At 41.6% G+C, this 21,478-nt stretch overlaps 1 protein-coding gene across 5 annotated transcripts in view; it reads left to right on the forward strand.

Moving 5' to 3' along the window:
* Window positions 1-21,478, forward strand: part of macrod2 (mono-ADP ribosylhydrolase 2) — a 402,757-nt gene that overhangs the window by 293,781 nt on the left and 87,498 nt on the right. For all 5 annotated transcript variants that reach the window (XM_070977971.1, XM_070977972.1, XM_070977974.1 and 2 more), the window contains exon 7: window positions 14,837-14,867. In XM_070977971.1, coding sequence (XP_070834072.1) covers window positions 14,837-14,867 — 31 coding nt within the window. The remainder of the gene's footprint in view (window positions 1-14,836; window positions 14,868-21,478) is intronic.

Consider the following 21,478-nt stretch of genomic DNA (forward strand, 5'->3'; position numbering starts at 1 on the left):
TTTAGTAACTAATTAATGCTTTATCAATATTCATGATGAACTCCACATTTAGAAAACTGTAATTAGCTGTATTATCCTCTGGCCATTTGTGAAAAAGTTATCCCTATAGTTCAAACCAAACCACAGCAACAACTCCAGTTTCTGACCAAACGGTATGCGTTGCAGTAACATATTACCTTGCTCAAATATCAGATATCAGTCGGGTGGCAAGCAGCAGATGACAGGACCACTTCAGACCAGCGCTTAGTCTGCATGGGAGTTAGAAAGAGCTGGATGGATGGTGTCATAATTCACTGAAGCCACCTGGTGATTCCCTCAGTCACCTTCCTGTTTCCTCTCAGCCAGCTGCTCCCTGTACGCCCAATCAATCTGCGGTGCCACTGCTCCTGCAATTCACCATGACCTTGAGTGGCATGTCCCCTCTCTTTCGCTTGGGATGTCAGTGGGCTTTTGTTTCCCTCCTCATTCCTCCTCATTTAGAGATGCACCTGTGCTCAGACCAAGATAACACCACTTTGCAATGCAGCTCCTGGAATTTGACTGAATTTAATAAAAAATCTCATATACACAGATTGTAACAGGCAGGCCATGCATGCTGTTTTTGTTTCTTCTGCCTTCTGTTGCATATATTCACCGTGTTTATCTACCATTTTCTGTGGTTGTTCAAATGACCTCTTCATCTGAGTAAAAGCAAAAGATTGAAAAGATTCCATTTGCATTCTCTGGAGATATCCCCAGTTTCTTAGTTTTTGGTTACTGCTGCTGTTGTTTGTTTTTGTTTTTTGCACATGAAGAAATCAGGACACATAATTGTGTTGAAGCAAGTATGAGCCTTCATATTCATAATAGCAATGATAATTTTGCAGCCAGATAAGCAATTATAGAGTTGCCTCAGAAAGCAGCTTGGAAGTTCCATTTCTATCTAGTGCCTCCTCCCTTGAGTCTCTTTTTTTGTTTGTTGTTGAAGTCTAGAGGCAACTTGTTGTTCTGCTTGGTTGGCCATAGACATGTATTGTCTGGGCCAGGCTAGGGTGGCAGAGTGGCTTCCTTCACGGCCCCAGTGTGACAGAGCTGTCTCTACATGAAGGTGACCCTCTCCCTGCATCCTCCACTCTGCCCAGTGTGCCTGGCAGGTCCTACAGGCGACATGGTCTATTAAGCACTTTAATGATGACCATAGCCTCATGCACTCACACAGCAGACCCTTACTCCTTTATATCTTTATATCTCTGTGTATTTTAAATGATGAATGTGTGGGAGTGTATGTATGAGTATGTTTTTTTCTGTGCCTCCATCCTTGCAGAAAGGAGCCTAACTTCAGCTAGTCCAGTCATCCAGCTCGTGTCTGAGGAGAGATTTTGATTAGGCCTGGACTTGGTGAAATAAATCTCCTTTGGGATTTAAAGGTGTATAGTTTGAACAGGCAATCCTTCAGAAGGCTTTTAAACTCAATAAATCCACTAACGCCCCAGTGTTTCAAAACACTGCTTTTTACAGCCTCATACTTTATATCTATATCCTGCACTGTGGTGTAAAAGTGACAGGGCTACTGGAAGATGGCAACAAGCCTTGGGGAGCACTCCTGCTACCACTTTCACATCTGTTGATCCTCCATATCCCTGTGCCTGCTATGAATAAGGGAAGTTTGCTACGTGACAAGGCAAGTGTATTATGCACTCTCTCCTTGAGTTTAGCAAGAAGAGACCATGAGGTTCAGATGGCAGCTGCTGGGCTCTGTGTTGGTACGTCTTCAGATGAGTGTAAATGTGGGGACAGGGGATGAGATTAGGTCTCTCAAGACATCTTCACCGCAGTTCATCCCATCGTAATTACCTCCATGCAGTGTTTACATTCAGTGACCACTGGAGTCTGCGTCCTGATTCTCAAACAGGTCGGATTAGGAACAGGGGTGAACAGAGCAACACTGCCACCTTTGTGATTTTGCAGTTCCAGAAATTTGAATGTGGGTAGCACAACCAGTGAAATTCAGTATATCCTCATCCATCCATCCATTATCTATACCGCCTGTCCCTTTCGGGGTTGCGGGGGGCTGGAGCCTATCCCAGTTACAATGGGCGAGAGGCGGGGTACACCCTGAACCGGTCGCCAGCCGATTGCAGGGAGTATATCCTCATACATAATTCAATTCAGACAAACAATAACAGGGAATTCATATAAACACACACATAAAGGACTGTGGTCTGTGGAATCAGGTGTGCACTTCCATGTAATTTCACAGTCCTGTTATGGTAAAATTGTTTCGGCTTTATGTCTTTATATCAAACACACATTTGCTCACTGTCTTGTGAAAAATCAAATATCTACAATTTTCGAGATTTTAAAGTTTTCTACATAAGCTGAATGCAGATCATAAATTGGCATTGTCACTCTTGTTTTCCATTAGCAGTGATTAGATGGAGAAGCTAAATGTCAGAAACCAAACTGTGCTCATTCTTAATTGACCTTTCGCTAAACCTCACTTTCGCTAAGCAACTGACCAATCATAGCTTAGTGGCACCAGCAGGCCTGTCAAGCTTTTCTCTACATGTTCATGTGGAGTGCATGAGGCTCTAAGAGGAGGAATACTTTGGGTTGGAGAGCAGTGTCTTTTTTGTAGTCTTTTAAAAAACCTAAAATACAAAAGCAGACAGACTTCTCAGCTGTCACAGCATTAAGCATTAGCATCAGCTCACATTAGCTAGCTACAATGTTAAAACCTGCTAGCGAGAGTAATTTGAGCCGGAAAAGTCCACGGTCATATCAAGTTGATGAATTCACGAAGGCAAAGCCCACGCATGTAACATTAATCCGCCAGCACTGGCCAACTATCCACTCAAAACTAACGCTATATAATTTTAATGATTAGTTTGATAATTCACGCCAATGGTGCTGAGATTATTATTATTAGTATTTAGACTTAAAAAAAACACCTAAACAGGCATCCTTTTTTAACTAAGTATTTGTTTTAGTGACATTCCCTTTCACCTTACATGAAAGTGTCTGCATCACTGAATTCATGTTCAGTCCGTACTAATTCTGATTTGTGAGACGGCTGTGCTTTTGTGTGCCTTCATATGGTTCCAGACAAGCAAGGCTGAAACATTGTCAAAGAAAGGCACAGAAAACTGAAATATGCATTCACACTGTCACCTTTCAAGAACCTTTTTATATAGAGACAAAGTGATACAAGGCCCTTTTTTTTGCCGTAGGTGTGAATATCATTAGATCTACCATGAGTGCAATAAATGCGAGTAGGTTCAGTAGCCTTTGCCCATGAGACAATAAAACACATATGGAAATGAGCCGACAGCATGACTAATAGCTTGCAGTTTGAACCACGCGCCCATCTCAGCAAAATGCCTGTTCTCTTCAAGTGAGCCATTATACAGTTATCAATGAGCCTGCTTTGCCTTTGATCTTTCTTTTAGGAGTTGAGTGTGTTACTCCTGAAGAAACACCTCAGAGCAGACACCAGTTTGCATGCTGTTTACCGTCATGCCCAAAATGAGGATGAAATGAATACAAAGGAAGCTGTCACTCCCTGCGTCCCTTCTGTTCCTAATCCTTCCACTCCAGAGCCTGTGCCTGCCACATCATCATCAGAGCTAAGATCAAGGTGTGAGAGAATGGCCCACAGGTCTGCACAGAGGGAGAGCTGACCTCCTCAGAGCTTACTATGTCCTTGGACCAAAGTCCTTTTCAGGGCTAGACATAATCATTGAAAACCGATTCTGTGCAGTGTGCCTAAATTGAGCTTTACTTTGGATCACTGATCTTGCTTTGTGGACATTCCCTGAGGCAGTCATCGTATCTAAAGTGTCAGTTGTATAAAGACAGTTTAGTCATCTCATTTGAAAGCTCTTATGTTCATACAGCTGGAATAAACCAAGGTCGGAAACATGCATTATTGTGTGTACAGTAGATATATTGGTATTCATGCCCACGGTACCGCAAGCTTAAATTTTTATTACATAAAGCGCACCGGACCAGTATATGCTGTAAATTGAAAAATAGTGTTTTCTCACGCTAATACGACACAGGCCTTGACCTCTCATCCCGCTACTGTTAATTAGTGTTGGTTGCTCTTACCTCTGGGCAAGCTCAGATTTATGGCTTTATGTTGTGGGGAGCTTTAAAGAGAAAGTGTTCTGCAGGGGCCCAGCCTGCCCACGGACTACATGGATAAACAGGCTTTCATACTCTGCATCAAATCTATGGGAAACATATAGATTCCTTAACAGCATATGTTAATGCTGTGTCACACTGAACTCTACCTACGATTTTGCAATCTAAGGCCTTATACAGTGTAATCTATAGAATGATTTATTCAAACATTAAAGGGATTCTTGGACATTTTGGGATTATTTGCTGACTTATCGAGCATTACATAAGAAAATCAATATCAATTTCATCCCTGGACTTTCAGTACAGAGATAGATCAGTCTAGTGTTTAGCCTACCCTCGCACAAACATTGGCAGCAGAGGGAAATAGCGAGCCTCCAACAGAAGAAAAAGCCATCCAGGTACCCAGGGTTATCTGTCTGCCTTCAGTAGCTGCACCATTTCTTACTCATGCCCATTCATCTCCCCCCAGTCTACCTGGGCTCATAAACATGCTGCAGCCTGCCTTTTATTCCTCCACAACATTGCATCACAGGAGTTTACACAGGCTATGTATCACTGGAGTTGCGCAAATGGGATGAGCTATCATCAGTGTTGCGGAACTGAGTGCGATGGAGGCAATCACAGAGCACCCTGAGCTTCCGTTAACAAAGAGTTCATTAAGTGCATTGAATTCCCATGTGACAAAAACATCCCAAGCTTCAAGTCTTGGAGTAATTATTCCTAAAGCACAAGTCGATGAAGAAATCAGAAGAAACAGACGTACACAGTGGTATACTGTATGTTTTGCCTTCCACTATACAGAAAAAAGACAAACATTCACTCTTCTAATTGGAAAATGTGTTCATATGATTCAATAATAATTATGTACTTACCATACTTCCAAAGGGTCACTGCTACACCAGTACAGAGAGCTCAATTGGATTTGCAGTTAATGAGGTTGGGTCTCTAACGAATGCTCATTTTTATTTTGTGTGTAGTGCTTTGGGAAATGTGGTTATGGCCTATTTTATCATTCGTTATGATTCTGTGCAGATCCTCCATTTACATTCATTTGGGTAAAATTTAACTTATCCTTTCCATTTTATACAGTTAGACGCTAAACAGTCCAACAAAAATAAGCTATGGAGCCTTCTTTAGCTGTAATTCCTGAAGATCATTTTTATATAAACAAACTTTATTTTATCATCTGTAGGGAATCTCTGTTGCCATCTTGTATGTGGCTGTCATTTTGACAACTTGACTTTGTCACTGTGCGATCAGTCAACCTTCAAAGGCTGCATACAGCCAATGGCCTGGAGGCTTTAGGGAGATAATTTCTATTGGGATTTGTGCATGTCCTTTATTCTGGGTGATCACTGGACTGCAACTAAGAATAATCTCTAGGTTCAAATCAACCGTGTTAATTCTAGCCACCCTGCTGATCGCATGGCACTGTATTGCTCTTTCTCTGTTTTACCTTGTTACACTGACTCCTCTATAACCCCTGCACAATAACCTTTACCTCATCCATCCATTTTCTATACCGCCTATCCCTTTCGGGGTTGCGGGGGGGCTGGAGCCTATCCCAGCTTCAACGAGAGGGGGGGTACACCCAGAGCCGATAACTAAACCAGCTGATTGCAGGGCAACATGTAAAGACAGACAACCATTCACACTCACACTCACACCTAGGAGCAATTTAGAGTCACCAATCAACCTAATGAGCATGTTTTTGGTCTGTGAGAAGAAGCCGGAGTACCCGGAGAGAACCCATGAAGAACATGCAAACTTCACACAGAAAGGCCCGGGGATCGAACCAGCAACCTTCTTGCTGTGAGGCACGTGCACTACCTGCTTGAGCCACCGTGCCGCCCTACCTCATACATGTAGTGGCAAAATAATACCACACCCCCAATCACAGTGTAGCTCACCAATAAACCTTTAATGTTATAAATAATGCAGGGAAAGGCTTAGTAGCTCAGTTCAAACCAGTTTGGCCAATTCTGGAATTCTAGCAAGGCTTTTGTCCCTCAATACAGCCTGAGTAAAGCCAGGCCTTTGGTCTTTATTCGGTTTTTAGGTGGCAGCCATTAGTATGCAATATGCAGCAGACCTGATTTTTGTTTCACATTGGTCCTTCCACAAAGACAGGGGCCATGCAGCAGGTCACTTGTCTTCATATGTATGCTGTTCTGTCACCTCGAAATTCAGAGTGGGCCTTTTGACTTTGAAGCCCCTTTGATATGGTGCTTTTTGAAATGTTGAAGGACGCCTTGAAAGGGAAAAAATGTTTAATTAGTAGCCTTATGATGGAAGGGTACCATAGGCTGGCTTTCACATTGCAAGACCAGAAACCCCTTTTTTCCCCCTTCTCTGATTAAATGTGCTGTTGAAGTTGATTTATGAATGAAAATTAAAGAAATGTCTCATGAAAAATGCCCCCTAATTATTATTTTACTATTCATTTTCTTCAACCACTTGGGAATCATCTGCTCTTGAGTTGCAAATCACCAGCTATATTTTAGGATTACTGATAATTCTGACCTCCAAGCCCCATATGCTGCTAATCTCTACTGAGACAGTTTGACATGGGTTATGGATATTTGAGAATCCACATATGCCCTGGTTTTACCTTTCATAGAGGGATATGTGGTTTGGCTTGTCTCTTTTGCTTCATTTTATCTTGAGCATTTCAGAGGCTTTCTCACTTTGTTATAAAACAGCGGTTTGATAGATTCAGATGGAATCCTCCTAGTCCCTGCTTTGATCATTTTCTTTATGCCCACCTGTAATTGAGGCCTCCAAAATGCAAATGACTTCTAATGCTCCACACCATGCACACCATGATCTACATATCTTAAGCACTCATTGGAATAATCACAGGCTTTAGAGGCCCTGAGGCATATTGAATGATGTCTTTTACACTGAGAGTTGAGGTTCAAATATTCAAATCCAACATTTCGCTCAGAATTACCACAGATACAGTTTTCCTTCATTTACTGCTTTCTTTCCTTCCATCTCAGGATTCAATCAGAATGCCTCCTACAGTTTATAATGTCAAGCCTCTTGTGATAAATACAATAAAAATTTCATAACACCATTATAATCATGTCAGGGTGAAATCTTAATCAAAGTAAAGTTCAAGGCTTTAAAGGCAGCGGATGTATGAGCGTAAATTGCGAAATAAAAGCTGATCAAATAGCTAAGGCTGTGGCCTGTTGGAACAAATTAAGTCTGGTCACCAATAAAGGGAAAAAAATGACATGACATACGCTATAATGGCTCACATGCTGAACTCGTGAAAATGTACAATTTTTAACAGAAATACTGTCCTTGATCCATAGAAAGTTGAGTTTCCATTTACAGCAAATTGCCACATCAAGCAGGAGACAGGTCAACAACAGAGAGGCTTCTTACTAAAATATGACCACAATTATACAAAAAGGTCTGTCTCTAATAACAGCCTGTCTCAAATTAAGTCCTGGTTCTCCCTTCAGTTGTGGTAAATACTGGCCACTATTATTTAGATGTTGCGGCATTTCATGATGATTTCTCCTCAGATAACTAAACCACAGGTCTTTTACCCCAAATGTCAGTCTGCAGCTCTCTTCAGTCCACAGTGTCCATCAGATAAGCCCGCAGACATGTCTTGATTTCACCCACTACAAGCATGCAAATCTAATCAATAAGTTATATTTTCAAAAAGAGAAAATAACACGACAAGAAACAAGCCTGCAGCTGTACAGAGCACTGGTACAGTGGAATAGTAGGAATACATTTTGCCATTGAGTTTACCTGACATGTTCCTCGCCTACTCATTTGAGTTCTGTCAATCATGTAAGGGTCACGTGGAGGTCAGTCAGTTTGTCTCACTGACGTGAATTCCTTTCTTTTGTCTTTGTCTCTCCAGTGCTCAGTGGTCAGTGATAGAATTCCAACTGATACTGAGCAGTATGAGAGTATGAGAGTCCTCATACATAAACATGAGCAGACGTCTGGTTGCTTGTGCCCTCAGTTCACAGTAGTATCATTTTTATGCCACTCCCTGCTCCCTCTTTAACACTGAGGGAATCGGTGTCACAAGCGGACCACTGTAGGAGATATGAATTATAAAAGAGAATGATTTCCTCCCAGAACTGGACAGTATTTGTCCATTCAATGCACTGTTATGTAATATAGTATTATGTATATGTTAAAGTTTTGCAGGTACTTTACAGTTTTGTGTTTAAAGTAGCTTTCGAGTTCCTAATGTAATGTCCATATTCTATTTTTAAAAAGCTTCTCAGTATACCTGTGCACTGTAGCTTAGGGCTTCAGTGTGAATTGTGCTTGATCAACCATACTGCTGGTCATGGACCAATGAGTCAAGCAGTCATCAGTTCGGTATCTGCTTGTATTTGCTCCACTGCTCTGCCCTATCCACAGGGTGCAGCATTTACACCCTGTTTTTTTGGCCATTCAACTCACCTCTGTCATGTGTTTGGCTGGCAGACATGCTGCATCCATTGCATGTGCAGATTAGATCAGCGCTGCGGAACTGAGTGTGATGGACGCAATCATAGAACACCCTGAGCCTCATTACGGCCAATGACAGTCCAGCTGCTGTATCTATCCTTCGTCCAACCCCAATGTCTTCCCTTGTGGACCCAGAAATTTCCATTTCTGATAAGTCAGCAAGGATTCAGGGCTGTCCTACTGTAGAAGTGGTAATTGTTTAGGAGTGAACTTTTTGACCCCTTTATGCACAACTTCCTCATGTCTGGAGTCCCACAGGCTCTGGCCGTGGCTCAGGAGGTCCACTGATCACAAGGTTGGTCGTTCGACCCTCAGCTCCTCCTGTCCATATGTCAAATTGTCGACATGTGGATTGCAGCTTGCATGGTAGTTCGCTGCCATCTGTGTGGCAGTGTGTGAAGCAAACATTTTGAAGCCCTTTGAATAAAAACGTTATATAAATGCATCCATTTACTGAATAACCTGTAGTTTGTAACATAAAGTGGAAAATAGGGAGGACAGTGGGAGGCCAGAGCCAGCGAGACAGAAACACTACACACTACTGTATCTTAACACACCCATCACACTTCTTTCAGTAAAAATGTTTCTTATTTGTCAAGTGTGCACATTGCCAATATCAATGGCAACGTCTGTTAACATGCACAAAGAAGTCTGATAATCCTTATTTAAGCAATCTTGCTTGAAAATGATTCATATTAAACCTCATGTTTGGATTAGAGGAACCCAGTAAACCCAGTGTAATAATTACAAATACATTACCTAAAGAAGAGGTTAAGATTGTTGGTATATTTCAATATTGAATATTTTATTGTCAGGTGGGAACCTCATACCACTTTCACTGTTTGTTTTCATTGCTGCTACAGACTCACACTCACGACAGATACACGTTGATGTCAACAAAACCATTGTGGGAAGCACTATTTACAATTTCTGTAGTCTGGTTTGTCATTTCTTTCCTCTGTATCAGACATTACCTGCTGCTGCTTAGGGAAAGGATTTACTTGGTGGTGGCATATTTTCATACTTTATTGCTGGCAGGACCCTAGAGGACGACAGGAATGTTCTGTTCTGGTTTATTCATAACAACACAAATTCTCCATCTCTAGATAGCGACAGTGCATGCAAACAGCTTATCCTTAATAAGCTGTTTTCCAGAGTGTCATGGCCAGTAAGTTACTCCCTGCATGTAAACATTGTCAGTGACACCGAGTCCTTAATGGACACTCAGATATTATTGTGATAATAGTTACACTTGATCATGGCAGATATAAAAACGGGTGGTGGGACTCGGGCCATTAAGTTCCAGGTTTCTCACCCTCTGCATTTCTCCATCCTCCATTTAGCATAATGACACTCAAACAATCAGCGATAGCATTAAAATATGGAGTGTGGTATTATGCGGAATAAAAGGGTGTTAATGTGTCATATTTGAATATCCTGATCTGTAACCGTGACATGCTCTTCCCAGCAGAAGCTGATTCAGAGAGACCAGGCATGACCTATATGCTTAAAGAATTACAGCAGTCAACAAAGAGGATTCTCTTGGATTCATGTTCTGATACTCTGATGTAAGCCCACACTGTGGCAACAGTGGTGAATAATAACATACTTGTGGTCGCATTTGCACAAGGTCTCCCCTTGCCGCTGTGATTTATAAGCATAGTTTCCATCTGCAAACAGGCTAGGAGGCTTCAAGCTATAGGGGCATCACCCTGGGTCCAGTGCTATTTACTCAGCCAGCCGAGACGGGGTGCTCCCACGGCAGCATCCTGCAGTCACTGCGCCCGCGCATGGTTTTCTTACCTTTACCTGTCTGCTCATGGCTACTCTGTGGTGCCTGCAGCATGGGGAGGTGACAGCTACAGCAGGGCAGCTGCATTTTGCCACAGGTTGAGCCATCTTTACATGTCATTTCCTGCTGCTTAACAAATGACTGAAAGCTGCAGGCTATCATGCTCTCGGTGGAATAACTGTGACTTAGTTTTATGAGCGCTGTCTTTGCAAAACTCTAGTCACACTTTGAAGTTAATGAATCATTGTTTTAACAAGCTGTGGTTGTGTTCATTTTAAAAAATTAAATCCAATTCCTTACGTACAGTAAGTATTTCATTAAGTGCATGTGCACTATAATTAACATTAAATTCACACAAGTATAGTTTTGCCAACAATAATCGCTGCGGCCACTCTGTGCTTTTCTTAATATACTGTGAGCTGAATAAGTGTGCAGACATGCTGAGAGGAAAGGTGCTCCACTTTAAAGTGATGTGATAGATTATGGAGGAGCCCCAGCAACATAATAATTTCCCTGGTGACCAATTTTTGAACACTCCTTAAGCAAAGAAAATCAGCAACACACCAACATGTCAGGCGTGGCCTCATACCAGGGTGCTGGCGAGCATGCTGACTCATACTTCTAATGAGCAGTCGACGATAGAAATAATAACCTAAACCAGGAATCATAGGTCATGACTGCTTATATACCACTGACTGTCCTAATTAACACTGGACCTGATGCAATGTAAGCAGATGTAAAGGCATGTGTTTTAACAACTATCAAAATAGCTTCTACAGTGGCCTCTTGCTAATGGGAAGGAAAAAGAAGAATAGGAGCAGCGCTGCATGCTGTGGCTGCTTCTGAAATTTACTGTAGCGGTTTCTTGCATTCAGTTCAGTATTAAACCTAAAGTCTATTTGATAATCCAGTTAGGACTGACTGCCACCACTCATCTGCTCTGCATGTGACTCAAAATGAAAAACCAGGCACTGCTGCAGTGAGGGGAGCAAATGGAGAAGATCATCTGTACCTGCAGAAAGTTTTATGTAACAGTTAAAGCTTTTAACGATTTTAACAAAACTTAAAGCTCATGAGAAATATTGAGCTTGTTGGCATTTGCAGATATTGATTATCAGCAAGATTTATCATTTGTGCGCACCTTAGTGTAATTCATTGCTTGCTGTGCGGCTGATTTATGGATGAAAATGAGATGCGTCTGCCAAAATGCTCTCAAGGCTTTACAGTTTTATTGGATATATACTTCTCCTACTTTTTGCAATAACCGTCCTTTAAACAAGTCAGTGATGTCTGCATGTGCCACAAAGGTGTCAGATCTTTAACAGCATCCCGTTAAGTGATTACCTGAAGCATTTTCACACCACAAAGATCAATACCCTTTAACGGATCAGCCAGGGAACAAATAAAAAAGATTTTAATTGATTGTGCTGATGGTGTGTCTTTGCCACAGCCTGTGATGTGTCAAGGTTTAGCTGCCGTCAGAGCACAAGCTCAAGTTAAAGAGACTGACGTCGCGGCCCTTCAGCTGACAGAGGATAACAAGGCGTCTGGCTCAGGATCAGTTTGGCAGCCAAGACTTGCTCGAGGCATTGAAAGGAAGAAATGTTCATCTTGTCTGAAATTAAATTCATTTCACTTTCTCCTTATTATCACATGGTCTCAAATAGATTCCTCCTGCAGAAGTACATTTCAATTCCTGTTTGTATTGACTGTTGCCAAATGTAAAACTGGCTTAATTTACAGAGTAGCTAAAAGTATTGAGATTTTCACTGGTCTGAATGGCAAGGCAAGGCAAATTTATTTGTATAGCACAATTCATACACTCGGCAATTCAAAGTGAATGCCAAGACTCTGCCAATGAGTGCATTACAAGTGCATGATATGAAGCACTGCATTTCATTTGTGTAGTTGTTTAGACATCCTTCAGGGGTTTCAAACACAGATTTGTATGAATCTGACATCCAGTTTGCACACAGTCATTATTTCATTCTAATGTCATTGGTCTGTTTTGGATATTTGACCATTTTGGTGTCCTCAATCTCAATATGCCTCTGTACATATATGCCATGGGCAGAGCTTGGCACAGGGCTAAAAATGGCCATGCTTTTCCACTCTTCATCATCTGAGGTTTGTGTCAGACCCAGACAGTCATCTGGAAAGGTCAGCGCTTCGCTAAAAGATTTAAATCACCCCACAGAAGAAAGATTCACCTTGACAGGCGGAACCTGAAAACTGGAAAATAAGAATACAAACACAGACTCATTCCTCTTGGCTTAAAGCAAGGCCAAATGGACCGTTGCGTTTCAAAGTGGGTGTCATAGGTTGTGATGCTTCAGAGAAAAAAGCTGACTTTTATTCAATTAGTTGCTTTTGTCAGTATATGAATTATGTTGATCCCTCTCTCTGTTGAAAGGACACAATATTAAAGCCGCGACTACTTGTTTGTATAAACGTCATACGAGGAGACATTTATTTGCTATTTTTCTCCTTCAGATCTATTAATTGTGTTTTTAGCTCTGAAATGAAGTGATCTTGGCACGGCTGCTAGCAACAATGTGTTTCTAAATACAACTTGACAGGGTCAGTGTGGCAAAACAAACTGTTGGGTTTAGTTTTTGGCACTGGGAGAATTTGACATATGGGCGCTAGTCTTTGATGAATCTCTGTCGTGTTTTGTTGTTCTATATTCATCCAGTTGTGAACTGCTGGTGGAAATGTTTTCCTTTTCTTTCTTTTTTTTTTCATTTGTCATCTTATTATATTAATGTTGTGGCCACGCCTTTTGATGAATGCAGGAACTAAAGCACGTATTCAGCGGCTTTTGAGGACAAATGGGACCTTTGAAAAAATCCTTTCTCTTTACTGTTTATTAATATACTTAAAAAGATGAATGTGAAATGGGGAAGCTTACAGCGAGGCCTATGTATCATAATATATTTGCTCACAGAAGTAAAGAATAATGAAACTATTTTCAGCTATAAAGCCATGCTTGAATAATATGTCTGCTGCAAAGTGCTACAAAGCAAGAACTATTACAAGGTGGTTACTTTTTATAATGTTTTTGGAAAAGACAGCCATAAATATATGCAGGTTTTTGCTCTTTATCTCATGAAAATATTCATAATGTGTATTCTGATTCTCGGCATGTCTGTTTTGTTTTGTTCTTACGCTTTAGTGGTTGGTGGGATGTTATTGATTCCTCCTATTGATCCAAACGTGGCTACAATGACTTTGTGATTTAGCTTTTAGTTTTCTTATTATTTGACTCAAATGTGCTGAAAAGCCACCTGCTGTGATGTGCTTGCTGTTATTGAGACACAGCTGGGTCACAGTTGGCAGTTTGCATCGACGTTAAAATCTGGCTATCTAGCTGTTTAAATTTGTTAAATTAAAGACATGTATCAGTAGGCTGGAGCAAAGTTTGGGATGTAAAGCAGTTCTTGGGTAAGTTTCATAAAGATTTGATGAAGAGAAGGACTGTGCGTGAGTTTGGGCTGTAGGTGACAGACAGGATCAGTTGGCCTCATTTGGATATTCATGTGCTGACGATTGTTAAGCTCTGGATGTACCTGTGAATTCACATGAGTCTGATCCACCATTGCCTCAAACAACATATGCAAACTACAGCTGTTGTGGACATTAAGTATGGGCATTGAGTCCTGATAAGCTGTCACGATCATTGGTGCAACAGTGCATGATGGAATATTGCCTCTTTAACTCATGATAATCCATCTAATATATGTTTGTGTAAATAGGGGTGTTCAAGTCAAGGAGAAATTAATGTGCCTGTTTTTGGAAGCCAAGAGAAAAGTACACTATATGAGTGTGTGTGTGTGTGTGTGTGTGTGTGTGTGTGTGTGTGTGTGTGTGTGTGTGTGTGTGTGTGTGTGTGTTTGTGCTTTGTCCATGGGAGCTGGAGTACAGTTTACAATGCAGTTCTACATTAACATTGCAGGGACTTGGGCAAATGGTACTATAAATTGCTCTTCTTGGGAATGGGTTGGGGTTAGGGTTAGGGTTAGGGTAAACAACAACCAAACAAACATGCAGTATTTACTTTAATGTGCTTATGTATTCACTCCTGTGCTGTTGTTTTTATGATAGCTTGTTGAAGAGAAAAGTTCAGTGTGTTTTAGCATGAAAGGAAATGAAGCAATAATAAATGAAGTAATAATGAATAACTGAAGTAACAATGGGCAGTAATTATATGATAATAATAATTATATATATATATATATATATAGAGAGAGAGAGAGAGATAGAGAGAGAGAGAGAGAGAGAGAGAGAGAGAGAGAGAGAGAGAGAGAGAGAGAGTTAGAGAGATGAAATATAATAATAAAGGGCAGAGAAAAAACTAATTGGATTTGGATGTTTGTGAGCATGTTTTGACTTTTATTTCTCTTGTTCTTCTCTTTGTCTGCGCAGGCCTTCCCATGCATATCCACAGGCATCTATGGTAAGATTAATCTCTCTTATTTTCTTAAATTGACTTTAACCTTCTTCTTTTTTTTCACACATTAACACTGTGTACCTGCCTCATCTTATTATGTAATTCCTATATTAATAATACTATACGACTATATAAGGCTTTGTCCTTGACAAGGAACACGGCTGAAACATACCAACAAGTTCACCTTACACCATGTTGCATAGAGACACAACCTAGTATAAGGTGAACAAAATATAGACCCTGAACAATGATTTTGCTCCCTCTTGAGACCAGGCCTGATATGCAGCAAAGCATCTTGGGCAAGGAGCGGGTGTGCTCATTAGACTTAAACAAAGTCACATTGAAAACATGCCAAACTTGTTGACGTAAACAGGCTTTGAAGTTATGATGGCAGAGTATGTTAGATGTTAGTTTATATAGTGCAGTGAAGCACATTCCCTCTGCTGAGAAGAAATAATTATTGTCGCACAGTTCTGACATACGCACGCAGTATATGTCATCCACTGAATTTGCACAAAGGTTCTAATAATCCCAGTGCCAAATGTAATTTAACTAACATGCTTTTTTCCATTTGTTGTCGTTAACAACAAGACATCAGTGTGGTTTCATAAAAACAATCACAACTCAACAACAATCATTTCATATTGCCTAAATGCCTGTTTTGTGTACCTCAGTGCTCTTTCCATGTAAATGAAGAGCAGTATGAGCCAGTAACTGTTGGACGTGATCAGCGATCTGTAATTGTTTAGGCAGTTATCTCGTGAGAGACGTTATGTGCTGTGATCACTTTTTATGATCATATAACAGCCAAGGAAAGACCATTTTACAAACCAGGTGCTCCCTATGGTGCAAATACTGATCCCACAAGATGCTCCCATATGTACATACAGCGATGGTAATGCCTTTGGGCCCAATGTAAAGTAAATTCAAAAGCAGTTTCTAAAATACCAAAGTGAACTCGTAACCCGTCCATGGCCTCTCCATTCGTCAGAATTAAACATTAATCCTTTATGGGTTTACATCTCCGTCATCACTGAAAGAGCTGGAGGCTCTCCTAAAGACAGAATAATGCAATCTACATCCAAAACCATGTAAGGAAAGAAATCCAGGAGGAAGAAGAAAGAAGAAAAAATATGCCTCTCTGTCTGTTCAGATGCTGGGCAATTCATATATTTTTCAAGTGTTTCTTCTTCTTTTGTCCACGCTGTGTTTCTCTCTGAGCTATATTTACTGTGCTGCAGATAAGTCAGACACAATATTTTGTGATATCCTCAACTTGCGTTTTCCTGCTGCATTAAACAAAGTTGGCAACCTTTTCAAAAATGTAATTCCTCGGGGTTAATTTACAAAACCTGCTGCAAATTGCTGTCACGGCTGCAGATTTTTGCATCACTGCATGTTTTCATTTAGCGGGGTACTTTCTATCTCTGATTGTGTAATGAGCACAGCCACAGCTGAGTTACTTGAATGCACTGCCACTAATTAAGACCTGATGCTGGGCTGTTTAAATGTACATGCAGACATTTGCAGCTGAATTGCAAAATGCAAGTGAAGCGTCACCTGTCATTGATTTTCATTAGATTTTCCACAAATATCACACATGCTGGAAATACCTTGCTGAAGAATGTGCCTCGCTCGGAGCGCATGACGTGTGGGTTTATGAAACCAATAATGTATTTTGGAAATGCAAAATGCACTCCTCTTCCCACAAGAAGGATTTTAAACGGCTGTGGCTCAGGAGGTAGAGCCACAGGTTTGGCGGTTTGATCCCCGGCTCCTCCTGCCCGTCTTTCAAAGTGAACTAGACACTGAACTCCACGTCGCTCCAGAAGGGCAACACCTTGCACGGCAGCTCTGCCATTGGTGTGTGAACTAAAAGTGAACGAGTGAATTGTTTTTAAAGCGCTTTGCCCATCAAGATAGAAAAGTGCTATAAAAAAGCAGTTTATTTAAACAAGGCTTTGAGCTTTAGCACATATGAAAATAGATAAGCCGCATGTCTTCATATGGGATGCCTGTTATGTGTATAAGTGTAAGTTTTACTCATTTGTAGCTGTGTATACAGAAATTAAGATGTACATTAATTAATCAGCCATGGGAAAACCGCTTTTTCACACATCTGTTTTTCCAAACTGATGCAATTTCCATCCAAAGCCATCACTCTTCCTCCTTTATCAACCCTGTACTCTGACTAACCAGCAGCTGTCACCACGTTGCACACGGCAACACTAAACATCCAAACACTGAGTGCAAATCACTGATTATAGAGCCTGACAAACTGTTGCTGTGCTCATTAAACCAGCCACAAACACACAGTAACAGAGTAACTTCCTTTAACCAGTTTCGGCACAAAAATGATCTTCCACATTACTGAAATCCAGGCCGCTAATCTGATCTAATTTAACTGTGATTTGAGACATAGCTGAAGTGAAAGTGAAAAGTGAAAATCATCATGCATGCAAAGTCATGCATGTGAATGGGTATAAGACAGTCCAAGGGCTCCAGCATCAAGCATAGAACATCGCGTACACTTGTTGGTGAGGCCCAGTGTGTGTACTGTGCTTATAAATCACTGGATGTTTATAATTATACTTTTTTCTGGATAGGGCTCATTGAACATTTTCCACCCATCACTTCTCTGATTCACACAGTTTACTGCAAAGCAATTTCATATCCCCTCGCCATCCCTCTGTGCAGTATTATCTGTTTTTTTGCCACCTGTCTATACGTGCGTCTCAAAAATGATTATTACTGAAGTTGTAATTTTTGTCTCACTTCTTTTCTCTCCCTCTCCCTCCCTCCCTGGTTATTTCATTACAAATTTTACAGTCATTAACGATAAGTTCAGCAGTCGTTTTTGCAAAATGCATTCCCTCGTATTTTCTTGTCTTGCATACTAAATTCCTGTGGCACATTCTGCATTTCAACGTGAATTATGTTGCATTAACAGTTTTCTGTTATTTTTCTAATGCAAGGCTTTGGTGTGACCGCAAAGTAATTATGTGAACATGTTGGTTCGTCGTTAGTGCCGAAGAAAAAACTGCCACAAATCCTCAGTAAACTTGTTAGTCCTTACCGTAAATATTTGTGTCGGACTAAAAACAGTAAATTTGAGTTTGAGACAGTGCTAACACTTTTCACAAGTTGAGTTAAAGCAGTGAAATGAAAGTGAGGAAATGGATACATAAGAGTATTTTCAAAATGGATATGTGACATTTTGGAGTAAAAAGCTCTATTGTAGTGACACAAAGCCAGGCCAAATGCATGCAGGGGGCAGAGGGTCACTGTTTGTACTGTACACTGCTGACGAGGGCACAGCTTATTGCTTTTCACTGTGGTGCCATGTGCTGCATTGCCAGTAGGAACCCATCATAGCGCTCCACCAGCAGCCCCTCACATCAAAAGGGGTATAGGCTGTGCAGAGCCAAGCGTGCCGCAGAGGGGGGAATTAAACAGCCTATTCAATAAATAAACAGCTTAGTGCTTCCCATAACTGCATCTCCATAGAACAATACCGCTGATTAAGACTGAAGATCTTCACACAGCAGAGGGCAAATAGAGGAGGGACTTTCAAAGGAACTACAGTATAGTACAGCGCTGTGATGTTATTCTGTAGGACTCCTCTCTGTGCCCCCTGAGTACTGCCATGTTCAGAAAGAGGCTCTGCTCACTTGTCTGGCGTTTTGACACTTTCTGTACATTTTAGATAACCTTTAAGGTCGACTTCCATTCCAGCAATGTAAACAAAGGCTTTTTTTAGTGTGAAAGGCACATCTTCCCAATCTCTCTCTGCCTGTCTTTCTCTGTGCATCTCTTTCTATCTCTCTCTGTCTCTGTAGAATACACACAGATATAGATATAGTTTTTTTTTACATATATATAAACATTTATATGTCATGCACCCAGGTACTAAACTTATGCACATGTGCTTGACCCATTTTTACAGTTGAATTGCAGTAGAAAAACAAATCCCGTGCCGCCAACACTGTGACAGAGAGGAATCAGGAATAAGTTATCCAAGGCCTTTGTGGTGAGAAAAACAGATTTGTCAGGAAAGCTAATGCTAATTGACACTCTGTTTCACGCCTCCATATTCCATGAGACTCAGTCACCATTGACAGATGATGGCAGAACAGGGAGGTTGGGTGTAGCAGGGGTGCGCAGGGGGTACCTTAGACGCTTGGAAAGAAAAATGAGGGCTCACACTGCGCTGACAGTCCAATCCCTCAGTCCGGCCCATTAGCCACAACAGAATTTCTGCACGGATAGTGTGTCGGAGGTACCACCCATAAACAAACTGGTGCCCACCGTGGGCCACGAGGTCACCCAGCATGATAGAGGTTATTAAGTGCTGCTCCTGTTTGCACATCAATCACAGCCATGCGACCTGGGTTTAAATGGATTATTCCTTCCAAGGAGAAGACACCTCTCAATGTCTCACAAGATCAGTGCCAAGAGTCCAACTACCTCGACTTAGAGAGGTCATTCTCTCTTTTTTTATCCCTTTCTCTCATCTTTCCTCTGATACATTCTCTCGTAGTCCTTTTTCTCCCTCGCACAACATTCTTGCACATAGACACGAAGATGCTTGCTCGCACACAGGCGGACATACCTGCTCAAGCAAAGCCACATGCATAAAATTCCCATTCCGAGATGCATCGTGGACAATTTACCCTTGTGGAGATCACATCTTCGCTGAAAGAGCACTTTCCAACAGCCTTGTAATGCGCTGTACAGTTTAGGAGGCACCTGCTAAGATCAATCTTAGTACACAGCGGAGGGCTCACTGGCACAATGCGAAAGCAAGGACATGAACATTAAGTCTACTACTAACCTGACAGATGCCATCGCACAAATGCATTTATAACCCTATCAAAACAATCACAGGCCCTCTTCTGAGGGCAAATATCTCCCTGTTTACTGCTCACCCTCCACCTTTGGCTCATCTGTCTCTGTGACTGATCTGAGGATTGTTGACAGAGGAGTTTTAGCTCTGACTGGTGGCTGTGGGAGATATGCGGATGTAATCCACCCGAGCTCTACTGGTATGTCCACGCTGCCAGTCTACTGTACTGTCCAGATCAAAGGTGTCAAGCAGCTAAGAATTTTTTCCCCCAGCCAGCATCGTGCTCCGGCTCTCTTCATCCCTGTCTAGGATTAGGAAGGTTGGAGACATTCATGATGCCTTATCTCTCACCAGTGACGGCTTGCTGCTAGCTTGCCAGAGATGGCCTGAGCGAGTTCCCCGTTCTCTTAAAACCCGAGGTTTACTACAGGGAGCTTAGCCAAGCTGGGTTGGGAATTTCAAGGTACATAGGAGCAACATGCTGTATCAGTGTGTAGCAGAGTGTGCGCTCAGAGGGAACAGGAGCTTCAGAGCCCATTTAACTGAGTCACACAGTGTGCATTGTACTCAACACTAGCCTTGCTCTACCATTTTCATGGATGATAAGCCAAATGTAAAAATACTTCCCACCCACAGGACAATAGATTTAGGCCTTTGAGAAACTTGGTTGAGCATTAAACTTTTGCATATCATACACTCTTCAGACTGTTTTTGAAAAGCAAAATGTCAGGTGTTATTTTTAGCATGTAGGACAAAGCATGGCATCACCTAAATGGAATGTTTCCAAGGAAGGTCATCATCTGTTGTGCCACGGAGGCTGCTCTCTTTCTTCTACCTCTTTTTCTGCCTGTCTTCCTCACATAGCACCCTCCCATCCCTCTTTGTCTCTGTCTCCTTCTGTGGGCTGCAAAGTCGGTCATGGTCACAGCCCTGCCGTGTCCCAGTGTTAGTGTAGAGAGGAGCTCCGGGCCATTTGACACCCACGATTTGGCGTCTAGAGTCCTGGGGCGCAACTCTGTCCTCCACCCCGGGTCACCTCACCTCTCCTCTGGGCCCTGATGGGGTGACAACCCTCTTCTCCCCTCCCTTTCCAGATGAACACACAGGACTGTTGCCCTCAACTAGAGCAAACCTCAGCTGTGCCGCACTTAATGATTTCCTCCTTCTCCCTGAGCCACCATCACTAATCTACTTTGTTTTATATTGTGCTTAAATGATCCCACCCTGCTTGTCTGTTATAACAAGGGTTTGTCGCGGCTGCAATCAGATTCTCTGTGCCCTATTTTATTTATTAAGAAAAACACCACATATGAAACGTTTCTTTATAAAAGGTATCCTAGAAACGCAGTCTATGTATTTAAAAAGAGGCAGCATCTTTGTTAAAGCCTCAGTTAAACATTTGTATTTTTGTTGTTTGTGTATTGTATTTTTTTTGTCTGCAGCAGATTTCCTATGTTTGCCACAAACTCAACACCTGTGGTGAATTTACGAGTGCCAGATACCTCAGCCTCAGGCTCTATGCTGCTTCAAGGTAGACAGCTCATCAAAATGAATGACGAGTGTTGAGACGTGATCTTGACCAACTGAAACTGAGGGAAAGTGGGGTGGGACCAACAATACGATTCTTGCCTCACGGGGAGAGAAGCTGCACATTATATTTTTCAAGAATTCAGTCAGCATATGTTTTGCAAACCGAGGCCACATACCAGTCCAAAAAAACATTATGTCCTCACAAAAAAAAACACAACACTAGAAATTCTATAGCTCTGAA

Source organism: Chaetodon trifascialis, chromosome 13 (genome assembly GCF_039877785.1).
Source record: "Chaetodon trifascialis isolate fChaTrf1 chromosome 13, fChaTrf1.hap1, whole genome shotgun sequence".
NCBI lineage: Eukaryota > Metazoa > Chordata > Actinopteri > Chaetodontiformes > Chaetodontidae > Chaetodon > Chaetodon trifascialis.